The 27,333-nt window shown below is 33.6% G+C and overlaps 1 protein-coding gene across 2 annotated transcripts; it reads left to right on the forward strand.

Annotated features, from left to right (window-relative positions):
* Window positions 1-478: 478 nt before the first annotated feature.
* On the forward strand, window positions 479-24,171 carry LOC136038768 (small COPII coat GTPase SAR1A-like). 2 transcript variants are annotated; one of them, XM_065722143.1, is made up of 6 exons: window positions 479-646; window positions 12,044-12,110; window positions 14,262-14,381; window positions 17,565-17,630; window positions 20,737-20,972; window positions 22,989-24,171. In XM_065722143.1, exons 2-6 carry the CDS (start codon window positions 12,068-12,070, stop codon window positions 23,103-23,105), a joined length of 582 nt encoding a protein of 193 aa, XP_065578215.1. In that variant the 5' UTR covers window positions 479-646; window positions 12,044-12,067; the 3' UTR covers window positions 23,106-24,171. The 2 variants fall into 2 exon arrangements, with proteins under 2 accessions (XP_065578215.1, XP_065578214.1); XM_065722142.1 differs by lacking the exon at window positions 479-646 and adding an exon at window positions 687-763.
* Window positions 24,172-27,333: the final 3,162 nt, after the last annotated feature.

A 27,333-nucleotide genomic window follows, 5' to 3' on the forward strand; every position in this document is an offset into this window, starting at 1 on the left:
AAAGCTCCCCATTGCCTTAATCTTTTTTTTACTAAGAGCAGTTGAACTTGACCCCATTTTCGTCCGTCATAGAAAACTCTGCTTGAAATTTAGACTAATCCCTTTTCTTCATCTCTCTAAAGAACTTCTTCACGCCTAACTCCCCAAAGAAACGGCTGTGAAAGTTCCAAAACGGACACTGGTTTCCTCCAGATCACAGCGTTAATCACAAAACTTTATGGCGGTTGTTGTCGGTGCTTTTAATAATTCGTAGCTTGTGCGTTTTTGATGACTTTTTGCTGTTTGACAAATTCTTCTTGTGTTGTATCTTGTGTTGTGTTGTATAATATGACCTAGTCGCTGATTTAGACTGCGGTTGGACACTAATGTTCTTGTGATCCGCGTAATATAGTGTTGTTTGGCGTTTATGGCATTTGAAGGTCTCTAGAATAATCCGTGTTGACTCTAGTGTTATTGCCATCTATTTTAAATACAATATTGGCAACAGCGTTGATGTAGAGTTTTCGGCTTGTAATTAGCTAAATGAGAATGTCGCAGATTTTACATTGTCACAACAGATAATAAACGATTTTGATTATATACATAATTACCTAAAATTCTTAAATAAACAGTCTTTAGAAAATAGCAGGAGAGTTCGAGTTTTGAGGTAAGTAAAAGATAGTGTCTGTTCTTATTTTTTATTATGAATTTTTTTTCTGATTTGTCAACACTGTTTGCCAACGTGTCAGAATTAATTCCATCATAAATATTTAGCATATTTTAGGTCTGTTACTAAACTTTCTTTAGTCTTTACCTTTTTTGTGTGCATTTTTTGCATTAAAATATAGTAGATGATCCATTGACTTTGTTGAAAAGTCTTTTTTTGAAAAAAAGAAGGTGACTTAACATTCCAGCTGGCCCTAGGCTAGGTTAATTCATTTTTAAAAATTGTTTTCTTAACTGTCATTTTAGTATGCCTAACAAGTAAACGCAACGCACTTAAGAGAATAATGAAGCACATCAATAGTGAAACATTAATTGCTCTTTAAAATAGCAAAGTTTTTGTATGTTTTGGAAAAAAATATAGGCTTATAACCTTTATTCTTCTGCTAAAGATAGGTAGAAGAAGGGTGAGTAACAATTTTTCTATGGGTATTAGAGTAAAATTAGGCCTGTTGAGAAGGAAGCATGTTAGGAAATCAAGCCTTTGGCAACTTTCTTAATAAGCAGAAAAATTGGTAAAATTATAGCTAACCATATAACTGGCTTTCACATAAAGTGAATGCACCACTTGATGCCTTCTTTTATGTTATTTATGAATATAATAATTGATTCTACCTCAAATTCAGATTCAAGTGCTTTTTTAGCTCTGAAAAATGACCTAAATATAGGTATAAAAAGGCTAAAAACATTTGTCTCAAACTTACTGTTTCACTATAAATCCATTTTTTTATTGTTATATAGTCCACAAGCACTGATTTTCCAATATTAATTTGGATAAATTAATTTTACCAGTTTTATGACATTCTTCTTTGCACTGAGAAATTGTAGTATTATTTTGTCAGAAACAATGGATAACTTGTACTTTAATTGAAAATTCATCATTTTTAATACTTTATAAGTGCTTAGATTTGAATTTTTGGTAGAATCAATTATTATATTTATAAGGAACATCAAAAAGGCATCAAGTGGTATATTTGCTTCATTGGTAAGTCAGTTATAGGAACTGTCATATTTTTTGAAAATTCATCATTTTTAAGAGCTAAAAAAGTGCTTAACTCTGAATTTAAGGAAGAAGCAATTATTATATTCATAAATAGCATAAAAAAGGCATCATGTAGTATATTCACTTTATACAAAAGCCAGTTATATGGTTTGCCATAAATTTACCAAAAATTATAGTTAATCTTCTATAAAAGTGCTTCACTTTACTCTACCCCCCATCCCTAGTTTGCAATCACACCCAAAATTGGTGGAAGGGTTCTCCTCCCCCCTAATTTGCAATTATATAGCCCAAATTATATATTTTCCATCTAAGCCTATTCCCCCAAATTAGATCTCTTGTTTCAACCTGTTTGTATATAAATTGAATCAACTGTGATGAAACAAGTGACAGGTGGCAAAATACATTGAAATTTTATTTTTTGGGCTTGTTTTTGTGTATTTGCCAGTTCACACTCAAGAATTTTGATCAGCAAGATCAGACAATAACTGGTTTATAGTTGTCAGTATATAGAGATAATTAGCTTAGGTTTAGCTAAAATCTAATATATAGAGATGGTATTTTGGTTGGGATGGGCTATATTAAGCTAGGGATTTTGTATAATACATTCTGAATATAATACATTCATAATTGTTTGTTGTAGTTTCCATAATTTTGTTACTAAACTATTATATTTTCATTTGGTATAGGGCACTAAACCAGTTTGCCAACTGTAAGAAAAATATTCTGTAGCCTACTTTAATCAACACAAAAGCCACAAAATCACTGACTCAAATATGAATTAGTCTATCACCTGAAAGCTCTGTCATTGCTTGTTTCATGCACTTTTGAAAGTATGCTTAAAGCAGCATTGCTAATATATAAAAGTGCTTTTCTTAAACTCTCAACAGTGACCATGTACACAACAGGCCAAACCAGTTTTCCAACCCATACTTTATGCCAAAACCCTATAGGCAAGTGTGTTCTCCTGATGAGCCCTTGTGTTGGGTTGTTGCTTCTGAATTATTGTCTTTTTTTCTGTTTTTAATATTTGGTAAATGATGACTTATACTTACTTATGACACAACTGCCTGTCCATGGATAATTCTTTATGGTTGGTTGTGTGTGGCTATGCTGTTTGACCTATGTAATTGTATGGATGAGTAGGATTAAGGCCTCATTGAAGTACTGATCTATATTAATAACTAATGTAGGAAAACAGTCTTCCTTTCTCCTTCTGTCTTTTTTTTTATGTGTTTGTGCTGTTGCATTGGTGATTTCTTCTTTCATTATATATATATATATATATATATATATATATATATATATATATATATATATATATATATATATATATATATATATATATATATAAACTAAACCTTCAGATATTTGTATTGAAAACAAATAAAATTATAATATCCAAATGTAAAAATATTAAAAGAAATAGTATTAACTAAGAAAATAGAACTTCCACTCTTCTAAATGTATTTGGAAGTAAAAGTGTTTTTCCTTTTGACTTTAAAAACTCATCTAGCTCTTTTGATGACTTGCATAATTGGCTGATAGGTCTTCAAGGATACTTCAGGGATAGACCTTTCCTCTTGGGTGGTGGGGGCATGTTACTTCTAAAGGTATAGTTATTGGGCCTCTCAACTATGCTGAATAAAATATTGATCAGACCTAGTTGTGCTCTAACCATTTTTATCACTTAAAATGGGCATTTGAACATTTAATCTCTTTTTGAATGAACCCTCTCCCAATAATCTAGGACCACTGGGTCAATACTATCACCCCTAGAAAAGTCAATAAACACATATCCATGGTCTTTCTTCTGGCAAAAAAAAAAAAAAAAATAAAAAAAATACAAATTCCATATTTTTTTCAGATAGGAGCTTGGTAATGGAACAAATAAAATTATAATACCAAAATGTAAAAAATATAAAAAAGCAACAGTATTAACTAACAAACCAGAAGTTTTACTCTTTCAAACATATCTGGCAGTAAACATAGTTTCTTTTGACTTTAAGAAATCATCTAGCTTCATCAATGACTTGTTGTAATTGGTTGAAATATTTTCAGGGAGACATTGCCAATGCATATGCCACCTCACACCTGTCACAAGTGAATCAAAGCACCCACAACCATTCCAAGCCTATGACAATAAATATAGCACCAACTATCACCATCAGAACTTGTTGCAGGCTTATTTCTACCTAAAGAAAAACAGACAATTTAGTTGAAGTATTATGTCACATGCTTAAAAAAGGAAGCCTAATTAAATTACAATGCTTAATCTGATAAAGTGATTTTTGTCAACATTCTTTGACTTTTAGGGGTATTTTTCCCCTTTTTTTGAAATCCAAGCAAATTCTCTTAGGCTTGAAACCTTTGATAGGTAACACTAAGCTTAAAGAAACTTATACATTTGGGATCACCAAAAGAAACCAATTCTTTTAATATGTCTATTGGTATCGAAATTCAGTTTTTTAGCATTGTGGTCACTATTGAGTTGCATCACTCCTAACTTATAGTTTGTTCCCAGAAAATATTTGAAAGGTTCAATTGGGTATTTCCAAATAAAGTATTCATCTTAAAATTACTTGATTAAATCCTAGAAAAATGGCCAACTTATGGAAACTTAGCAAATATGTTTTTTTTTTCTTTTTTTAATGTGAAAGATTATTAAAACCCAAGAGAAAACTAGGAAGGAGAAAATAGTAAAATTTGAGGCAGAGTATTAACATTATCAGCATCCTGAATAAAATAAGGTTAAATAATATTTCCTTTTATTGTTTTACAAACGGTATGGCCATAATTAAATAGAAAAAGCTCCAAATCACCTTACAACATAGCCATCCACCCAGTTTTCTGTTTATATTAAAAAAATGACCATATTGGGAAATAGGTTTGCTGTGACCAGTAAAGCAACACTGTACCCTGTTTGATTATTGAAAGGATAATTTTTTATTGTTAAGAAAACCAACCATTTAAAACTACACCATTCCTCAAAACTGATCAAAATTTTGTTTAATTATTAAATACCTTTTGACAAATTCAAAATCCATGCAAAATTCCTTGGCTGGCAAAAGTTGGCTCTGCTTTGTGTCAATAGATGCATCAAACTGACCTAGAAATGCTGTCATAAGTTAAGCATGAGGAAGAAAAGATGAAAAGCTGCCATTCCTAAGGATGAAATATTAGGTTTTTCTTAAAAAAAATTTGTGGTGTGTTACTTTATTTGTTGGGGGTTGGTAATTGGTTTAGTACCCTATTTCATTAGGATTAACCTAACTTCAATTCTCAAGTGTCTACTGGCTACAAGGAACTACCCTTGTGCTGTATATTTGCACTTTAGGGGTCCAAAAAACAAGTGACAGGTTGCAGAATGCATTGGAATTATATAATTTAGACTATATATTTGCACATTAGGGGTAGAGTTGGGGTACACTATAGCAGGGCTGCATCCAAAATGTATTAGCTGCAATCATTTTGCTTATTATGAAGCAAAAATTGTTTTCTTAATATGTTTCTTTCTCTGTAATTATTTAACTAGGTATATACCAAGACTAGAATTGGACATATTAAGAAGTAAACATATTAAGAAACAACTCTTACTTTATAATATGCAAATTAATTGTAGTTAATACATTTTGACTCTAATTCCTCTATACTTTACTCCAAACCCCCTCCTAATGTGACAATATGTAGCCCAAATTATGTTTCCTGTGTGTTTTTTCCATTTCTTCATTTTGTCATCATTGGTTCAGTGTATGAGTAATAGGAAAAACAAGGGACACATAAGAAACATATAATTTGAGTTATAATATTTCAGATTAGAAGAGTTGAGGGGGTAGGGTAAACATAGTGGAATTGCTTTAAAAATGTGTCAACCTCAATTTTTCAGCTTATTATGAAGTAAGTATTGTTTTTAACATGCTTCTTCCTCAGCTTTTCTAGGCTTATACTGATAGAAGCCTAAATTGGGGCTATTCTCTTGCATTTTGACAAGCATCACTCTTGTTTCAAGCTGTCTAGGCTTACCCATAAATTAAATCGTCAGTGACAAAGTCAAGAAACAGAAAACACATAGGAGATATATAATTTAGGCTAAGTCTGTATATTTGCACATTAGGGGGGGGGGGTAAAGTATCTAGAAATGAAAAAAAATGCAAGGGACAAATATAATTTGGGCTACATATTTGCACATTAGGGGTAAAGTAAAGTGCTTTTAGGAATGATTAACTACAATTTTTCAGCATATTATGACATGAGAATTGGCTTTTTAACAAATTTCCTTCTCAAGAGGTTTAATTATACAGTAATACTGTTCCGTGGGCTCTTCTGAAGGCTATGTTATACTAACAAAAGAGTTGTTACCTTCAGTTTCCCCAAAAAACACTTATTTGATACTACCTTGATAATTGAAACCATACTTTTCTCCAGTAGTGCCAGATGGAATACTTTCTTAAGTGATATATTTATTAATTGTTTTTTATTGCTTGAATCATACTATATATCTTCTTTAATTGGCACTTTTTTTGTTAACCCAGTTGATAAAATAACATAATTGTGAAATTGGCATAGTCTGTCCAGTTAGGCTTCAACAAATATATTTTCAAACTTTAAAATGTAGATGAAAACAGAAGGTAACATGTAAATTTGATTAACATGGGTTCTCTGCCTATTATAAAGGAAAGTTTTTAGCTCTTTATTATACTATTTTCTTGTAGTTTTGCATATAGCCTGGGCATAGGACAATGTCTGGCTCAGTTAAAGAGGGGCCACTTTGTTCATGGTGTTAATCCTTCTATTTCAAAAGGGCATTGATTAGGGAATCAAATAGGGTAAATGCATACATGACTCTTATAAATGACATAGGGACAAGGTGAATACATTGCTTGATGCCTTTTTTATAATCTTTCCAAATCTAAAATATTGTTTACTTACAAATGCACCTCATATGACTTGATGGTCCTATATATAACCCTAATCAATATATTTCTCTGTTGTTTTGCATCTGTTGATTACCTTAACTACCTTAATTTGCACTCTGGAGCAAGATAAGGTCCAATGCTGGATCTGTTTGGCTGTTTAAGTATTTAACACAAAATATAAAAACAAGATGGTTTTGACTGTGTTTATGGTCCAGTGGCATGGCTTTCAACTAGGAGAGTGATAGATGTAATTTAAGCCCACTTGGCAACATTGACCACATAAAGGTATGATCAAGGGGACCATTCTTCTGGAGTATAGAGTAGAAACTGTTACAAAACATCAATTTGTGATAGAGTATGCAAGTTGGTTGGGTATGACTCCCAAGCCATAATGTGTGGAGTAGCCCAAGGAAGCAAGTTAGGTCCCATCTTATTTGTGATAGTCATCAGTGGACTGGTAAGGCAACACAAACAGAGGTATAAATTTGCATATGATCTTTGGCTAAGCCTGCTGAACTTCCTGTCACAGATATCCATTCAACTAATAGCCCTGGCTGCAAAGCTTCAACATCAAGCTGATCAAGTGAAGCCTCAGCTAAGCCTCAAGAAAAGCTTTCTAATGCATTTCAACTTCCTGAAGAAGAAGAACATAGACAAATCTGTATCTCTCCAAACAAAGAAAACAGCAAAAATACTTGGCATCATGTTAAGTGATGATCTCTTGTTTGGAGATGACAGAGCAACTCCTTTTTTATGCTATAAAACTTGCTAAAGTTTGAGTTGACATCCTGAAGTCCTCAACACACTGAGATATCCTGTCTTCATTTACTTCAGAGACCCACGCACACAAAACAAGGTTGGCAACTATAAAAGAGGGGAAAAACTGTTAGGGTGCCCACTAACACACTTGATGACGAAATTTTAAACTCCTTTGTGCCCTACTGTGTCAGGTGTAACAACAGCAGTGTCCTGAAGTCAAGGTGTTGGTCTTATTATGCTTTTATTAAATAAAAAAAAATAGTTTTTTTAACTGCAAGTAAGGAGCAACATCAAAACTTAAAACGAACAGAAATTATTCTGCATATAAAAGGGGTTGACCCATCCTCAACGCCTTGCTTTTAACGCTAAAGTTTGACTCTTTCTCACAACTCTACTTTTTAAAACAATAAAAAACTTTAGCATAAAAAGCAAGGCGTTGAGGATGGGTCAACCCCTTTTATATACGGAATAATTTCTGTTCGTTAATAAATAAATTGCATATAAATAATTAAAACAAAATTTGCATATTAATTTTTTCGGCTAAATGGCTTTCTCATAGTTTCAATCAGAAGATTTTGAGAAAAAAGGAGCGAGGGAGGAGGCCTAGTTACCCTCCAATTTTTTGATTAATTAAGATCAAACAACTTTAACTTTAAAATTTTTAAGAACGTTTTCATTAGTAAAAAATATACTTAACTTACGAATTAACTTACATAACGACCTTCTATATTCGTATGTTTTTATTGCGTATATGGGGGGGGGGGCTCACCCCCTCGTCTATACCTCGCTCTTTACACTAAAGCTTAAATTTTGTCCCAATTCCTTAAGAATGACCCCTGAATCACAAAAGCCATAGAATAAATAGTTGAAATTACTAAAAATACTCTAGCGTAAAGAGCAAGGTATTACGAGGAGGTAAACCCCTCATATGCGCAATGATTTCCGTTCGTTTTAAGTTTTAATGCTGCTCCTTACTTTGAGTTGAAAAAACTTTTCATATTTATTTTTTCATTTTTTTTTTAAATAATGGTAGAAAATCCTTTATCCCCTTCATTAAAATTCTCTTCCCCCATGACAAATTCCTCCATGGAAAGATCCTACTACGTAGCCCCCCCATCGACTTCTCTCCCCCCCAAACCAAAAAAATCCCCCTGACAACGTATGTACACTTCCCAATAACCATTACTATATGTAAACACAGGTCAAAGTTTGCAACTTGCAGCCCCTCCCACAGGGACTGTGGGGGAGTAAGTCGTCCCCAAAGACATAGTTAATAGGTTTTTCGATTATGGTGAATAAAATTGTTATCTCAGAATTTTGATCCAGTGACTTTGGGGGAAAATGAGCGCGGGAGGGGGCCTAGGTGCCCTCCAATTTTCTGGTCACTTAAAAAGGGCACTAGAATTTTAATTTCCGTTAGAATGAACCCTCTCACGACATTCTAGGACCACTGGGTCAATGCAATCTCCCCTGAAAAGAAAAAAACAAACAAACTTGCATCCATGATCTGTCTTCTGGCAAAAAATTCAAAATACCACATTTTTGTAGATCGGAGCTTGAAACTTGATAAGCTTAATCTGATGGTGTGATTTTCGTTAAGATTCTATGACTTTTAGGGGGTGTTTCTCCCTATTTTCTAAAATAAGGCAAATTTTTTCAAGCTCGTAACTTTTGATGGGTAAGACTAAACTTGATGAAACCTAAACATTTAAAATCAGCATAAAAATGCGATTCTTTTGATGTAACTCTTGGTATCAAAATTCCGCGTTTTAGGGTTTTGGTTACTATTGAGCAAGGTTGCTCCTTACTACAGTTCGTTACCACGAACTGTTTGATTAGATAATATCCATGTTATTACAGTGTGATAAAAGGGAACAAATAAAGATTTATTATTATGATTATTAATCACTATTTATGAGACACAAGTGATGGGCAGCTCCTTTTGTAATTCAAAGGTTTTGTCTGCCATTCTTTGTTCAGCCTCCTTTTGAAAACTTTGGCTGATGTTGAAGACATGATAACCACACTTAAACATTTCCAATCATTGATGATCCTTGGGCTGAGAAATCTCCTCTGATTCTGGGCTTATGAAGCTTCTTAGAGTGACCTTGTATTTGTCTTTCTTTAGGTAACTGAGTTAAGAGCTTGTTTTTGGGTTGGTTAACATACATATGTGTTAGTAACATGTCACTGTACCTGTGTTGGAAGGTCAAAGATGGTAGTTTTAGGGTTGATAGCCTTTCACTTCAGGAGGAGACAGCATTAGAGGATTAAAAAAGAATAATTTCAGTGTCATCATTTCTTATTTTGATTGTGAGAGTTCTTTGGAGCATATCAATTTCGTCATGCTTCATCTTTTCTGTGTACAGGTAAAAGATTGCTGAAGCTTATTGCCTCTAGTAATTAAATACATTTGGTCGTGAATCTATATATAGGCCTACTTTTATTTTTATAATTCTGCTCATGAAATGCTAAAACTTAAAACAAACAAAACCATCCTATAAGGTAGAGAGGTTACTTCCCACTCAACACTCTATTCCTGTTTATGGTAAAATTTTACTAGTGCTTTCCTAAACTGCCTCTCAAATGATTCCAACTGAAAAAATTATTCTCAAAAACAAAGACATCCAACCTGTTTTTCTCACTGCATGATAAAAACCAAAACTTTATCAAATAACTCTTGTGCTAAAGCAGTAATTCTTGAAGAATTGAGGCGAGACTAAAATCTAATGCAAGAGCAGGGCAGTGAGAGGCAGGGGTGAATCTAAGGGCCCCTAAGTTCCAAAGTGCTGGTATGCAGTGCAAACATGTTGGGATGTAGTCTTATGTTTCCACATTTGTCTGCACACTGGACAATATTACCAGCACATTCATTGTATCCCTCCCCCTCTAAACTCAAAACTCTTGCTGCACCCATAGTGAGAGGGTGGCAGTTCCTACATATATAATGGGGCAATATCTATTTATCTTAAGTTTTAATGCTGCAACAACAAGTAAAACAATGGGAGAATTTACCTAAGACAATTGTTTAAACCTTAAGAATAATTTGGCTCTACATCTAAGAGGTGGCCTCTGCAAGCTATGTATATAAATAAAATAACACTTACAATAAAATGAAATCTATAAAACTAAAATTGAAATTTTTTTAGCAGTTCCAGGATTATTACTTCAACAAAGTTCCCTGTTGTTTTTTTTTTGATGGAAAGGCAGCAAGGTCATCATATATATTTATATTCTTGATATTGTTATTTAAAGTTGCAGTGATTGTTGATTTGAACAACTTTTCCATTGTGGGATGGCTTATTGAACAAACAATAGCTACACTTTCTACTGTGACAAAACTTTTCACCATCTTCTTAGAGTAATCTCAAGCAGTAGTTGATTGGACAGGTGTAATATGTTTGTTAGGCATCTTAACAGTATCTCACCTTCTTCTTCTGCAACTAATAGTTGATAATTTGATTTTTCTTTTTTTCTTTGTACTGTAAGCACTGAAGCTTCATAGGAATTTTTATGGCACGTCTTTGGACAAACTGTATTACAGCAATGTCCATCTTGAATTGGGAATGAACTATAGCAACTCCAAGTTCTGCTAAGGTTCTAACTGCAGCAGCAAATAATCTTGTCAGTTTAGTATCTCTAGAGATAATGGTGCCTTTAATCATAGTTGATGACTCGCTGAGTTTCCAACTTGACCCTGAATGTATGAATGAAATATAAGAACATAGTAAAAAATGACTCCCATATCTTTCTCATTGTCAGCATGCATAAAAGAAATTTTTAAACAATTTTCAAATTTTGAACTGCTGATATAATTTTAGTGGTTGAATTTTGGTGGTTTAAGGTTAATGAACTTGCATCTGGTTTTGTCAAATTTCTTTACCATCACAAGCCTCACATGGGTTAGACTTTAGCTTTGTAATACAGAACCCACAGATTGAATCCAGTTGTTGCAACATACTGCAGGGCTAACACAGGGAACTTAGTATTAAAGAAGTTTTTTTTAATCAGATTACCTACTTTAGTGAGACAGAGTTTAAGTATCTTTGTAGACTATTTATGTTAAAATCTGTATCTGAGCGTCAATGTCAACTGGTGGCAGTTTTTGCTTAAAATAAATTGGACCAAGTTAAGTTCCTTAAAGCACATCACTGATGATAAACTGTGGCATAGATCAAACCTGATTATCATCATCTTAAATAATGTCATGTGATAAGACAACAATGCAGAAATCTAAACCAATAAAATAAGGTTAATTATATATGATAAACTTGTAAAGTCATATAGAATGGTTCACTTTGTCAAAGGCCTTAGCTTAATCAAGTAGGATTATATCAACAAATTGGTTTTCTTCAGAGATTTTATTTATTTTTGAACAGTTCATAATAACTGTTCAGTCTGTATAAACTGTATATATCTTTGGTCGAACTGCATTACTAGTGACAGTGTTGCCTTTAAAACTGGGATGCATTGCTTTTTGATAGTTCCAAAACAACTTGGTGTCTCATAATTATTGTTCCATAGCATATTGACTCTGTTCAGGGTAAATTGTTGTTTTCTTTTGCTCTTTTATTGCCGAAGATTTATACTACTTATTTGAATCGAAACTTATTTAGTATCTATTGTGGCCTTAAATTGAGCTAACCATGGCTTCTTTCTTTTTCAGGTCAAATTTTTATTCTTTTTCAGTATGTTCCTCTGGGATTGGCTCACTGGCGTTTTGGGATATTTGGGTAATTATCAAATTTCTCAGTTGTTTTTTAAACAATTATGCCTTTATGTTTATTTATATCTGCAACAAGATAATTAAATTAAAATGGATATGTGGCCTAATTTCAAGGTGTCATGTGACCCTCCCCCTCCCCTAACCAAAAAAGATACATATTTTGTATCTTTGGAGTTAAATATGCTCTCAATTAGAAACACCTGGTCTAAATTGATGCTGTTTTAGGCAAAATAGTAATATAAATAATTATATGCTTACATAAATAACTTCTGCTTCTGCCATTTGGAATTCATTGGTAGTGTATGCCCTTACACTACATTTGTTTGAACAAAAGTTCCTTCCAAATGGCTATTTCCAATTATCTATAATTTCTTCTGTTGTATAAAGGGGAATCAGCCATTCAATGGTAAATTATATATTTATTTTCTTCTTGAAGCTTGTATAGCCCCCATTAAGAGGCAGGGGCACCCCCGCCTTCTTGGGGAAACAAAAGACATCAAAAATGTATATAAAAATAGGAAAATGAGAAATACTTCCTGTCAAATCTCAGTGAAAGCGAAACTCCTTGTAGCATTTGTCCCTTGCAAAGAATTTCCTGGCAGTACTCATGATTCTCATGACTCATATGTCTCCTGTTCTCAATCTCCTGTGAACTTATACCAATGTAAGCTATACCGCTGGGGTTTGGTTACGGCAATATTAAGAAGAAAAGGCTCAAACTTGTGGCATGAAACAAAAGGGAACTTGCAAAATTATTAACAGAAATATAATACCATGCTGTAAAAGCCTATATCTGAAGTTTGCTTCGTCTTCTAATGGGAAATGCGATTGTATGAACAGTAATATTGATAGCTAAATTAGAATGTTTGATAGTTCTACTTTTGTCTATATATTTAATTCATTTTTTTTATCCGCCTTGTTTCTGTTTTGACTCTCAATTTAGTCTAAAGCTGGATGCTGTCGTGAAGTTGTTTGAAATTCTTAGCTGTTGCCTGTATATGCATCTTGCTTTGGATGGCTGGAATATAGTCATTTATGTTGCAATTTTGGCACTTATTTTGAAATTTAGTTTCCAATTTTTTGTTTTCTGTATCTAATCATTTTGTTATCCCTTTTAGTCGGTTTAGGTCCTTTCAGAGTCTTTTTAGTGTGTAAGTAGTCTTACAAGAATTGAAGTAAACAAGTGAATTTATAGTAGCATATATTTTATATCCAAACTAATTTTCAAATGAATGAGCCACCATCAAGTGAAGTTACTAGGGATGGTGTCAGTCCCCTAAGAAGCCGAAAATATGAACAATTACTGAATTTTGTATGTCTTGGGAAAATATGACGTTTATTGCAACTTTTTTTCTTCAAAACTTCTACTATTACTAACAACTCACTGCGGCACCAAGCCACCTAAAGCCAAAACAACTATAAATTTATCCTGGTAGAGATTTGGTCGTTCCATCCCATTCAGGAACGACCTACTTTCCTTCTGGCCCTAGATGGTTGGCCAATTGGTACGATCTTTGACAATCTGTCATTCTGTATCTGCACAACAGATCCTAGCCATATCACCCTTTCTTTGGTTATAGCCTTAAAACGGGATTGAACCACATTTTTCGTTGACCTTACTTTTTGAGATACGGTCAGTCAAAGGTCTTTCCTAAACGTTTTGGTAGGTTTACCTATCCCCCCCCCCCCCCCTTTAGGGAAAAACACTGGCACGGTTGTTCACAATTTGCTTGCTCATTTGGTCATGTAAACCTTTTTTAATATTTTCTTTATAAATTATCACTGTTGATAAATTACAACGTCTAATCAATAAAACCCATATAGGCTAATTACACCTCTAATAAACCTTATTTAGTAATATTAAGTCATTTAGACTTACTTTTTTTTCTTTCGTTCTTTTATGTTTTTATTATTTATTAAACGGTATATTTGTTTGTGTGAGGTGTTATTTTATTTTCGTTCCTGACAAGCTTTTGCTTTGGGAAAGTAGGAATGAGTGATGTTGTTTTATATATCTTGTATATACGTATTTTTAATATTTGAGCTTGTTAATTTTGGCCTTACTTTCCTGTTGATGATTACACTGTTATTAGTATCTTTACTGAAAATCTGTTTCACTCCTATGCTGTCTGTTCTGTTTTTAATCCTTTACTTTCAGGGCTCTACAAAAAATCGGGCAAGCTGTTATTTTTGGGCCTTGACAATGCAGGCAAGACTACTCTATTGCACATGTTAAAAGATGATAGGATGGCACAGCATGTACCAACTCTGCACCCAAGTAATTTTGTTTTCTTGTTACTTTTTTTCTTATTTTGGGAATTTTTTCATTTATTTTACTAAAATATTAATTTAAAATTATAAATGCTTCTAGTATAATTGCCAAACACCTCTGGTAATATCAAGTAATTTTGTTTCCTTTTTACTTTTTTCTGATTTTGGTGGTACTCTTTCTGTTTAATCATTTTATTTTACCAAGGTAATAATTTACTTTATGAAACGCTTATAGAATAATTGCCAAACACCTTTTTAAGCTGTTCTTAAAGGGAAGACCCAGGTCTGATCGAACATAAATTGCCCTACTGATCTTCCCTTTAAAACAGCTTGGCAAACCTTTTTTGAAGAATATATCAGGAAACTGAAACCGACCTAATTTATCACATATGAAAAATATATCATTATGGAATTGCATCTCTCATTTTAATGTCATCCACAGCATGAGGTCTCCATTACCCTCAAGCGTCTCCGCTATATGGCGAAAATACCTAATACTGTCGTCGCAATCCTGAATTCTAACCTCCCTTCTCATTACAACAGAATGATATTTAAGTTTTCCAATTGAGATGCCATAGAAGAGACAAATTTACTAGTTATTATATTGCTGCTACGATTGTATAACTCCTAATTTATCCCTTTCCTTAATTGGTCATGATTATATCCCAGCTATGTAGGCAGTGTAATAAAAAGGTTGACCTTCTTTTTATGTTCATGGACCTCCTGCTTTATGAAGAAGGAGAATTAATTATCAGGTACGACTTTTAGGTATGATGGTTGTGAAATGTTTTTGTTAAGTCCACATATTGGACTTAATATGATTAGTCCAATGTTTTTGTTAAACTCCACGTAGTGTTAATGTTTAATGGGCCTCGCTTATTTTTAAAGTCTTCTAAATTAAAATAGCTGAAAGCGAATATCTGAATCGGAAAAAAATTACCGTTTGTTGAGATTATATTATGTTTGTTCCTGAATCTAGAAAAAGAAGGTCTTCCGGCTGCTAACCTTTTACTATCAATGCTGCGCTAGTGTTAGGACTTCTGAAACGTGTCAAAGCTGAAACTATAGGGGTTTCTCAGATTCCTTAGCGACCAATTTTTTTTTTAAATTTAAATACGTGACTTGCTGAGAATTTGGCTGAATAATGATTTTTTAGGTTTCGAGAAATAAAAAGGAAGAGCAAACGATTTGGATTCATGATCATGTTTTTTTGCTTATAACTTTTCTTTTGTAGCATCCTTTGTTTATAAAAAAGCAGACTTTCTTATGTAGGCTTCTTACTTTTTTTGTAGATTGTGCTTTTGTAGGGTGCTTTTATTTCCCTTATTTTTCCCGTAAAGAAATAAATTTTTCAGAACTGTTTTATGCCGCGAGCAACTACAAAGAATTAATTTGTATGCATAAGCTTAGTTATAAATCATTTTTAAATGAAAATCTGAAAACCTCATGAACGAAAAGAGAAAATCTTAAAAAAAATCTTTTGATTATGTCAGCTCCATCTTGGGTCTGAAAATAAATCATGATATATTTGAAGGTCTCTTGATGGTAGTTGCTGCAGTCGCAGCCTACATCAGAGCAGTTTGTCTAGTGGTTTCATTGTTTAATTTCTTTTTCGCTTTGCCCGTAAAACGCCAAACGAAACCGAATTTTTGTGTAGAGAGGACAACTTAAATGTTATTGCAGACTCATAAAGTGTATATTTTATTTTGACAGAGAGAATTATATTTTTATCTGTTATGCTCCATATGACCTTAAACTTCAAGTTTTTTTAGCAGCTTATTAAACGTGGAATTGGCTATGGGGCTTCTCAGGAAAATATCTCCTTCTTTCTGTAAACGTTAGGTTGTATCAAAGAAGCGAGTTAAGGCAGGAACAATCGGATTGTTGCTTTCAAGTTTCTCAAATTTGTGTGAATAAAAACCTCAAGATTGAATTATTTATTTGTTGATACTAGGTTTTACCTGAAAAAAGTGAGTAAATGTACTTGTTGCGATTAGTTAAATGCTAATCAATAACTGTTCATGTTATTCTCTGAAAAGTACAATCTTTAATGAATGTGATTTTAAACATGCGTTACTATAATAGTAACCTTTGACACGGCCTTGTAGTGGTGTATGACGCGGTCCTGGGTTACATGCCTCGTGTGTGACACTCCAGACCTAGGCCGTAGCCAATATTTTTGTTCGGGGGAGGGGGGTGTGTGCAAAACGTATCAAAAATTTGTTTTAATGCATTTTTGCTACGTTTTTACCTGTCAGAAACGGCCTTGCTTCGGACGCAGATCAGTTTAGTTTTCTTCTGTATACAGTTTTTTAGTTGTGTCGATTGGTTCAACCTATAAAAATCCCATTGATTTCCTAAAAATAAGTGGTACACCCAAGAGGAATAATTTGCGGTTTTTTTAATCTAAGAAAACTTGGCATGTTTTGATAAATTTCTTACAAATAGTCTACTGAATTCAATTGAAATATATTCTCTTCTTTCCCATCTGTTATTTATTTCCATGATCAGTGGAAAGGCCCAAGATTAGTTTTGTTTATCTTCTCCTGAAAAGTGACCATCTTTGTTCATACGAGGTGTGGATGTGACGATCATGTTAAAGTATTTGGGCCTTGTTTTTTTTTCTTTTACCTTAATCATCCTGTCTTAAATTTTGGGCTTAGGATTTTAGTCTTTTATGTGGACAAGAAAATGATACGTGATTTCTGGATATCGTAGCCGCGTAATATCTAAATAGTAGATGGTGTTGCAGATTATACTTTAATTCTGTTTCTCTTTTTAGGATTAAAGTGAAATTTAGTTGAGTGTTTAATTTTTTTTTTAATTGGAATAGGTTTAACTTCGATAGAAAACTGATATTTAAAATTTTAAATATTTAGTAAGTAAATGGAGGGAAGCTTAGTAGTATAGCTGTATTTTGTCAAAGGAAGAAAAATCACTGATAAAACGGTTAATTATTTTTTTTAATAAGTTGAAAATGAGTTCTTATTTTGTCTTACATGTAGAAGTTACGTGTGTTAAGTTATTGACAACGCCGTCTCTGTTTCCTCATGACTAGTTAATTATATAATATGTACAGAAATTCGATCAGATCTGATAATATTGTGGAACAGAGCTAACTTTATAATCGTTCCTTGACGCATCATTTATTTATTTATGCTTGGTTTGTTAAGAATGTTTCTTCTTTCAGCTTCAGAAGAACTATGCATAGGCAACATGAAGTTTACCACTTTCGATTTGGGCGGTCACAGCCAAGGTAAATCATTTTCTTTATCTTTAATTTAATTAGCATACTTTCTTAAATAATAAGTGTATTTTTGATCTTTTTGTATCAGTAAGGTGTATTGTTAAGTGGATTGAGTCTACCTCTACCTGAGTGCTTCTGATATCAATATGTTAATTTTTAAATAGACTAAAGAGTATGGGTAGCTTATAAGAGCGGGAAATGCAGCTAGTGTCTGAAAAAAAAAAAAACGTTTGGTGATACTTACCATTTTTCCAAGCTCTGTTATCATTTTTCTGTCAGAAACTGAGATCAGATGCTTATTATTACCCCAGTTATACCAATTAAACTATTTAATTATTCTTAGTAATACACTGAAAAAATCTCGTGTCGCCAAATACTAGATGGCGTTGATTTTTTTTTTTTTTTTTTTTTTTTTTTTTTTTTTTTTGTCGACAGTAATTTCAGTTCTCATTCTTTTAAGCTACCCATACTCTTTTTAATAGACTAAAAACAGAATGTGTTCTAGAAAGTTCCATGCACTTTTTGTGTCCATGCCACAAGCAAAAGCTTCCTAAAGAAAACTAAGGTAACCTAAGGTAATCTGAAGCAACTTAAGTCTGTTTGTTTCTCCATTTAAGTCTAATGATTGAAGACTTGATGAATTTAAGTCTATTGAAACTGATCTAAAGGCTAAATGATAAGTCTAAAGACTAAGTGGGTTTAGTCTTAGACTAGCTGAATTTAAGTGTAAAGAATCTGAAAATTTAAGACTTAATGAATTTAAGTCTAATGAAGTTCCATTAGTCTTGTTAGATGCGTGGCTTTTTACCTGAATGTGTATTCCAATGTTTTGTCTGTTATCTGATATCAGTTCGTATAATAATTTCTTTTATTTTGGCGGCCTGTTAGTTCTTCTTGGAACTACGAGTAGGTAAAATTTTAGAGTACAGTAGTTGTATAATATAGGAACACTCAAAAAATTTCATAGGGAATAATGACCTTTCTTTTTATCTCAAGAACTAAAATTCATGGATAGGAGTGTCCAAGTCCTCCAATATTTCATCTTCTTGTGGGATTGTTTGTAAAAGCTTATATTCTTTTGTGCTTAGTTGGCCTATTCCAAACAGCACATATTTAAACTATTTCAAATACAGAAACACCATATATGAATAACATTATGCTGTAGCGCTAAAGATGAATTTGTATGATTATTTTGATCCAGTCAATTTATCGGGGCAATCCCGGCAAGTTTTGCAGTTCAATATGACTATCCTGATTCTAGCAATAGTTTCTGTAAAATCAAAGAAATAGAAAATTTTCATTTTCTAATCTGTAATAATTTAATTTGCTATTTTAGTTTAATATTTTAATTAAGTAATTTAATTTTAATTGGATAATTTTTTAATAAACTAATTTATAATTTAATAATATATAACATTTAATAATTTAACAAATAATTTTTTAGTTAAATAATTATTTAATGTTTTAATTTATTGTAATATTTCATTTTACGGCAAAAATTTCTTCCTTCTCATTTCAGTGTTTTTGCTCTGTTTTTGGGCAATTTTATTTCTCCTGATCTTTAAATTTTGAAAGAAGTAAACTTATTAAACATTACCCTAAAAAAGAAGATTAAGTACGTATTTTATTAATGATTGACATTTTTGAATTATGTTTTTCAAACCTTTTCTCACTCTCCGCCATTTGGAGGAATGAATTTCGATAAGTACGCAATTTTAATGCTGTTGGGAAATAGCTCCACTCCTTTTGCCCAAACATTTTGAGTGTCACTGGTATTCTTCAAAAATCGTATTGACATCCCTTTAATATTTAATACAAATAGAAATTATTCTATAAACATGGACTAACAATCAGCCCCCCTTTTTTTAACGCTTAACTTGTTCTTTGTGGATTGTATAATCGTTACCTGTAATGCGGTGAAACTTCAATTTAAAGAGTGATGAATTAGAATGGATGGGGGTGGGGTGGGGGTAATGAGCGCCCATTATATGTATATAGAATAATTTCTGTTCCTTTTTAGCATTAACATCACTCTTTAACTTCTAGTGACGAAGAATACGATGTTTTCTGTTTAATTAAACGACAAAAACTCGAATCTGTAAGCTACGGAGCAGGGGAGGGTTTTAAAGATGCATACAAATTTGAACAATGTGGATTGATTTGAAAAATATGGGGGAGAAGGAACGGTGTTCAGATTGGCATATACCTACCCAGGGGCGAATCTCCAAAATTTTTATTTGGGGGGGGGCAAGAGGGTTCTGTATCTGGATAGTCAAGGGGCATGGTCTATACAATAATTTAAATTGCGCCTTGTGCATACCTATTACTGGAGAGTAGCATTTACCAATTTTGGACTCTTAGTTGTGTATTCGATCTAATTCGGATTTGACTCCTGTAGAAAGAGGGGGCGGAGTGATATATCTTCAGCTAATTTCAGTTTCATTTGAAATTATTTGTATTCAAGTCTTTTCTCTATCAGCTCAAACTTTTGCAATGTGACTAACCCGTGCTTTTGTGTGCCAGGTAAATACACAAATATGAGGCGTATTCAGTGATGGTTCTGGCCTCTCTTGCGCCCAGGGGAAAATCTTGATTAATTGCCCCTCCTCCCCCTGTCTCCTACAACATTTTCAGGTCAAAATTTTCATTCATTAACAAAATTCTTTTCAATTTATTGATTAATTAATAATTTATTTTTAATCTATTGTTTAAATTATTAATTAGTATTAATTATTGTTTTTAACTACTGTTTATTTTTTACTTTATCTTGTTAATTAATTTATTAAACATTTCATTAATCAACTGCACCCTCAACTTTATTTCAATAAAAATAAAATTTGAAAAAAAATTACTATAACTGTTAGATTATTTTTTAGAAATTTTGCACCCCTAAAACTTCTGCGCCTGGGACAAGTGTTCCCTCGGATCCCCCCTCCTTGCCTCCCGTAAAACCGCCTCTGAATATATCAAGTTTCTATTAAATGTCTCGGATCAAAGAATGTTGCCCAAAAGAAACTACAAAGATTGTGAAAAATGGTTTTTACTCGTATAAACAGGTTCAAAATGAAGAATCTAAAGTGTGAATAAAAGGGGCTCAGTATTGTTTTAATTTTAGCAAGAAGAGTCTGGCGAGACTACTTCCCCGCTGTTGATGCCATTGTTTTCTTGATCGATGCTGCAGATCGGGCCCGATTTGACGAATCCAAACAAGAGTTGGATTCAGTGCTCACGGATGAGACTTTGTCAACTGTTCCAATATTGCTACTTGGAAACAAAATTGATCGCTTGGATGCAGCGTCAGAGCAGGAGTTAAGATCCGTATTTCAAATTCATCATCTGACAACAGGCAAGGTAAGGCCTTGACATGATAGTAGTGGTAATTAAAGTCACTGGAAAACATGTCCCAGAGGGTAGAAAGTGCACCTCCTCCCTCAGTGTAATTTGCATTATCCCCCTCGCCGCTGGAAAACTTTGAAAAAAAAAGTACGTGAGAACGCAGGCAAATTCTGACATTGGGGTTTGGGGGAGTAGTTCCTACGAAATATGATTATATAATACATTTTTTGAAAAAAAACATCATTGAACTTAACACAGGCGGAATTTTAAATGTGATCCATGTATACGCTGAGCAAGGCCGCATCCAGGGAGGTTAGGACGTAGGAGGTTTGACCCCTGCCCCCTTCCGGGACTTTTCAGACTTGTGAAAACGTAACAAAGATCCATATAAACAAAGGTTTACTTGTATCCTCCTTCCCCTCTCCGAACAGAAATGCTGGATAAGTCCTTGAGGTTGAGCAATGCCCCAGCCCCCAAAGTGGCTTATTAGCCATTTATCACAATAATTCTCTCTCCCAAAGATGTTGTCTCTTAAAACCTTCGGTGTTTTGTACATATCATATCATGTACATGTACATATGTACATATACATATCATGTGTATGTCAATGTACCTATCATGTTTTGTACATATCATTGTACATATCAAATTAAACAAGCTGTCGTTAATTTTTCTGGCGAACCGTTATTTTTATTCTTGTTTCGTAAATCTAGTATAACTCATAGAGGGCAAGTTACGTTTGTGAATATCCAAGAGAGAAAGAGCAGGGTTTATTTCCAAAGAGTATCTTACGAGCATAGTAGAGATTCTCCCTTCTTCAGTCACTTTAAAAACGGTTTCAAAATTTGTGTCTCATTTTGAACTGATTTATTGTCACAAACTAATCCATTCCACTTTATTTATTTCCGTTTTCCTTCTTTGCCCATTTATGATGCTTCTTTCATTCCAGTTTTTTTTTGTATGTTTTTCATGTTTTGGACTATCTGAATTTAGTCGTTTGTACAATCTTTTTTTTTCATTCTCAATATTTACAAATGTTTCTCTTGTCCCTAATGATTTTGACTTGAATTATGCGGCAACTCCGAATGTTTTGATTTTTTTTTAACTCAAGTTCGGTTATTTTTGAGCTTCTGATAATCTTTATCAATAGAGCTCTATCTATGTATTATTTATCAATCTATATGTCTATTAATGAATGTTTAACACAAAATGATATTAAAGCCCGGAAATTTTTGGACATTTTTAGGCTTTCTAGTTCTGTAAAATATCCTTCACTTGTTTCGCTACCGACCAAACTTTTAGTCTCAGACACTTTCCATCACTTCGTGATCCATCTTCTCCACAATTAACTAGCTTCTAGATTTACATGGGAAAATAGAAAGTATGGCGCTCCAAAAAATGGAGGAAGATTTGCTAGATGTTTTTCAGAGAAATTGCCTACGGATTGTTTTGGGTGTCTGACTGACTGACCGCTCAAAGAGTAGGCTGTAAAAAAGTATGGTTCAACCACGCTGTCATGGGTATAATCAGAGAAAGGTTGAGATGGCTAGGACACGTTCTGCGGATTAAGGATGACAGATTACCAAAGATTGCCCTTGCCGGCCAACCGTCCAAGTCTAGATGAAGAACAGGTGGACGTCATTTGGGGTGGAAGGATGTTTAAGGAAAGATCTAACGTAAATAAGAATTTCCTGGGAGGGAGGTAAAAGGATTGTTTTGACCAAATTGGGATGAAGGGGGGGGGGCGTTTGTAGCTGTGTCGGCCTCAGGCGACTTGGTGCTGTGGTGGGTTTTTAGTAACAGTAACTGGTTAAAATGATTATTCTAAGCCAAAGAACTTTACTGTTTAATCCAAAAACAAACAAAATAGATATATTTTGCTATTTAAAAAATCATGAATATTTACTTCACCAGTTAAAAATCAAAATAAGCAATGTATTCTATTATTTCCTTTTTTGTTTGCTTTATAATATTATATTAAGTTGACTATATCACTCACACATTTTTATACGACAATATGTAAATTTGCAGGGACCAATGAACAAGAGTGATCTTCGAGGCCGACCATTGGAGCTTTTCATGGTCTCTGTTCTGAAGAAAACGGGATATGGCGAGGCCTTCAGATGGCTCTCGCAGTTCATCGACTAATATCGTAGCTATGGTGCATGAAGAGTTGACAGCCGTACTATGGAGTTGTGCGTTATTAGTTTTGTTTCTTGAAATAATTTTTACTTAAAAAGAAAGGAAAATTTTTTTTTGTTCAAGCAAACTCGTCGAAGTAAATGTAACACACAGCTAGTTTTGTTATTGCTCATTGTATAAATATCTAAGTTTCATGTGCAGGGTTTAATATCTATGTGAAGCAAGATAGTTTTGTCACAAATGGCTTTCCAATCTCTTAATGTGCTAAATGGTTAGTACAAATAGAAAGCTGTAAGTCCAAAGTTTTGTTAAATAGTCTTTAAAACGTAACAGGTCAGTTAAGTCCGGTCTTAATTGATGTATTAAGGGTCGTGGAAATTTTGCATCTTTGGAAGCTTATATACAAATTGCAAAGAGAAAATTCGCGTGGTCTTAATTCGTGTATAAGATGATTAGAAGAAACCAAGTCTCTGCTTCCTTATTATTTTCGTTTAAGTATATAGGAGGATTAGGAGAGACGGCTCGTTCCTCCCCTATTGAGCCTGTAAGCGGATATAATTCATAGTATTTGCACTGTTCATATTAATAACTTGCGCTGTTCGTATCAATCACATCATTGGTTAAAAAGCAAGGATCCTTATTTTTTCCTATTAAGACGTGCCACTGTGTCAACTAAGATATTATTTTTTAATTGACATGCTATTTTTGGTTATTGAACTTATAAAACTTTTGCTTGAGCAGTTATTTTTTTACTTGGTTCATTTTGATACTTAACCCTGCATTTATTGATATTGAAATGTCATATATATAATGTTTTTTTTTTCTCTGTAACGTTGTCTCTGATTTTAAGAGAAACGAACTTTGTTTAGTCAAAAGTCACTTTATAACTTTTCATTTCTGTTTTAGTTTGCTTTAATTAGCTGTTATTTTTCTTTGAAATATTCCTACAATATTTGGCGAATATAGGATTGATCGGAGTGATTTATGTAAACTTGTATTGCCTAGATTATAATTTTCAGGTTTTTCTTGAATAACTCTCTTTGGATGAATTTTAATAAAGATGGTTACAATAGTTGATGGTCTTTTTTATGTTTGTTTTTAGAATAGGACTGGCTTAGTAGTGGTACGCCAAAAACTGTTAGGCTAAAGCTTGGTAAAATTATCGCTACATCTCTTAGGTTATGCATTTATAACTGGGTTTTTAGTGAAAGATATTTCTATTAGAAATCAGTCTTATTAAATGAGCTGTATTAGTATATTGTAAATAAGATCCTTGTGGCACACCATACTTAACTGCCATATTGTCCTACAAGAGTGTCCCTAACCGGACTCTTTGTGTTCTAGTGGTGTTTTTAGGGGGTGGGCAGAGGGGGCACTTGCTCCGGGTGCAGAATTATGGGCGCAAAATTTTAAATAAATATCTAACGGCTATAATCATTCTATAATTTTTTTCTTGTTAAAATAAAGTAAAAGGTGCAGTTGGAATTAAGTATAAGAAAAGTAAGTGCAATGTATTCATTTTTTTCTATTGCCTTATTACCATTCCTTGGAAATAAAAGTAAAATATTTCGATGATTTAGATCCTTTTTAGGCGTTCCACGAACTTGAAAGACATGAAGAAAATAATTAAATACCGACACATTACCTTAAAGAAATCTATAGATATGTTTGAATTAAATGCGCAATGCGGAGATGAAGGGGTCTTCGCAAAACGTTAAGAGTTGTCTATCGTATATTATTATAGATTGCATTGTCGGCCAGTTATGAGAAGTTGTTTACTTTATACTTTGCATCCTACAGAGCCAGGAATGGCGTAGAGGGTGTCTACGAAACCTCGTCAGACATCACGGAGCTGAGCTGCAGTCCTGCCTATTTAAATGATTGTAAAGTCCATTCCAGCTGCCGATTTTTTCATGCTTTGTATGTATTCTCAAGTTGCGTGACCTAACTGATCGAAGATAAATGAAAGTATCGCCAGTTCAGGTTCATTTATTTTCTATCTTGTACACATAACATACTAAATACACGGATATCTGGGAGAGAGACAAGAAAACTCTGGTATTTACCATCGCTTTTTGTGCAATCATATTTTTAGCCCTTCAATAAGTGGCTCAATAATAAGGGGCCCAGGGTTCGATCCCCGCCGCAGCAAGGTTGGGCGACAAGCTTGCTACTTGTTCCTGTAAAAACAACCAGCAACTGAAACGTCGATTCGACGCCCTATGCGCCAGCAATGGCGCTGGAGGATCTTTATCCTTATCAATAAGTGGCTACACAAGTTATTGGCCACGTGGCTGTCTGACTCCCAAGGCTGATGACTGGGAATCATTGGCTCACGATTTGGGCTTGTTGGCTAATTAATCAGTTGCCAACTTTCAGCCAGGCTTCCTTCATAGTCTTTGAATTTCTTTGCATCCTAATCTGCAGTAAATGCGTTCTAACACGACACTGGCCATACACGACATTTGACAAAAAGACAAAAATATATGCAAAAAAAAAAGAAAACAGAAAAATGGGAGTAATTTCACCCAGAGGACGGAATAAATATTAAATTGAGATTTAAAAATACATAGATCCTTGCTTTAAATAGAGATACTGGAGATGTTCCTATAAACCCAATGTACAGTAACTTCTATTAAGACTGACTTGACTTAACTTCTATTAAGAGAGTCAAATAATATTTTTCCTCATTTTAAACCAAGATCATCTGGCCACACTAACAATAAAAATCAGGTCAGTTGGCAAGCTATGTTAATCGCTAAGCATAGAGTTCATAACTAAACAAATTTGTAAATAGTCTCTCATTTACTCTGGTTTGATTTTTGATTGTTTGATCCAGTGTTTCTTTTGCTCTCTTAGGGTCTTTGACTTCAAAAAGTTAGATTTTTTTTAATAATATCTTATTTTCTTTTTGTCACTTAAAACTGCAGTGTTTCACCTTTTATAGAGATTTTGCATTTTTTTCCATTCGTAGTCTAAAGTTTAATTAGCAGCTTATACCTTGACTTCGTCTTTTTGAACTCAAGACCAAAGAGTATGGGTAATTTATAAGAGCGGGAGCTGGTGCTAGAAATCAAGGTAACACTGAAAAATATAAAGAACTGGCAGAGAAACCTAAGGAAAATCATTTTTATTTACTTTAGAAAATGAAAAATCCGTGAGATTAGTTGTTCGAGTTTGAGAATAGTTGTCCAGTTTCGGAAGCTATTTGTTCAGGCGCCATTTTATTGGGATTAATGGTCCAAAATAACAAGAATGATGTGTTTACGTGACTGAGACTGGTTGACGACGTCCGCAGCTCTGGTGGTGGTGGCCTATTCATATACGCAGTCTGGACAAAACAAACCGTCAATATAATTTAAGCCTCAATTGAATTTATTGACTAACCACTATGAGTTGTTTGTCCCAAGCACCGGGCTCAAGCTACCCCTTGAAGAGGGGCATAATTTTCTATGAGACAGAAGAAGGAGTCCCTTTCCTTAGACATCGGTTTCCCCTCCCCCCTTCCTCGGCTGGAATTTAGCGGCTTCGGGAGTATCGTCAAAACTAAGATAGGCCTATTCAAGCATCTACAGAAACAGATTAATTTGCTTTAGTATACCCATGCTTTTATGGTACTCTGTAGCTCATTTTTCCTTTTTTTACTAGGTTGTTTTTACTTGACTTGGTTAAATCGGCTTTAGCTCTTCTGCCCACTCTAGGATATTGACGAAATTATGTCTCTGTTGAGGACCAAACTCTTGAGCTTTAAATGCAATGAAGTGAAAGAAAGCTCCAAGGCTAGTGATTATCCCCACTGTTCATTTAGCCCATTTGCTTAAACTGGGCTTAAACATTTATTTCAACCCATTTTCGTTTAGAACTCATTCGTCACTTCATTTTAGAATTTACTAGATCTTAGTCTAGGCCTATGTAGTATTGGTACTGTACACATGGTCATTACTAGTCAAAATGTTTGCAGGGGGGGGGAAAAGACATTTTACCAACTGGCTGGTCATTTTTACCGACCGTTTTTGTCGAAATTTAGCATAATGTCCGTTCCGAATACAATACGTAAAATCACTGCACGAGTTGGTAAAATCACTGAATTTACCAACCAAGATTCAGGTTTCGGTACATACCGTGTCACTATTTTAATGCTGGTTATTTAACCAAGTAGAAAATTGTGGAACCATATATATATATATATATATATATATATATATATATATATATATATATATATATATATATA

The sequence above is a fragment of the Artemia franciscana genome, chromosome 18 (genome assembly GCF_032884065.1).
Source record: "Artemia franciscana chromosome 18, ASM3288406v1, whole genome shotgun sequence".
Lineage (NCBI taxonomy): Eukaryota > Metazoa > Arthropoda > Branchiopoda > Anostraca > Artemiidae > Artemia > Artemia franciscana.

Excerpts from the sequence above, each read along its gene's own strand:
- LOC136038768 (XM_065722143.1), top strand. The coding sequence starts at position 12,068 with ATGTTCCTCTGGGATTGGCTCACTGGCGTTTTGGGATATTTGG. Across the intron at positions 12,111-14,261 it reads TGGCGTTTTGGGATATTTGG|GGCTCTACAAAAAATCGGGC; the intron begins GTAATTATCAAA and ends CTTTACTTTCAG. Across the intron at positions 17,631-20,736 it reads TTTGGGCGGTCACAGCCAAG|CAAGAAGAGTCTGGCGAGAC; the intron begins GTAAATCATTTT and ends TTTTAATTTTAG.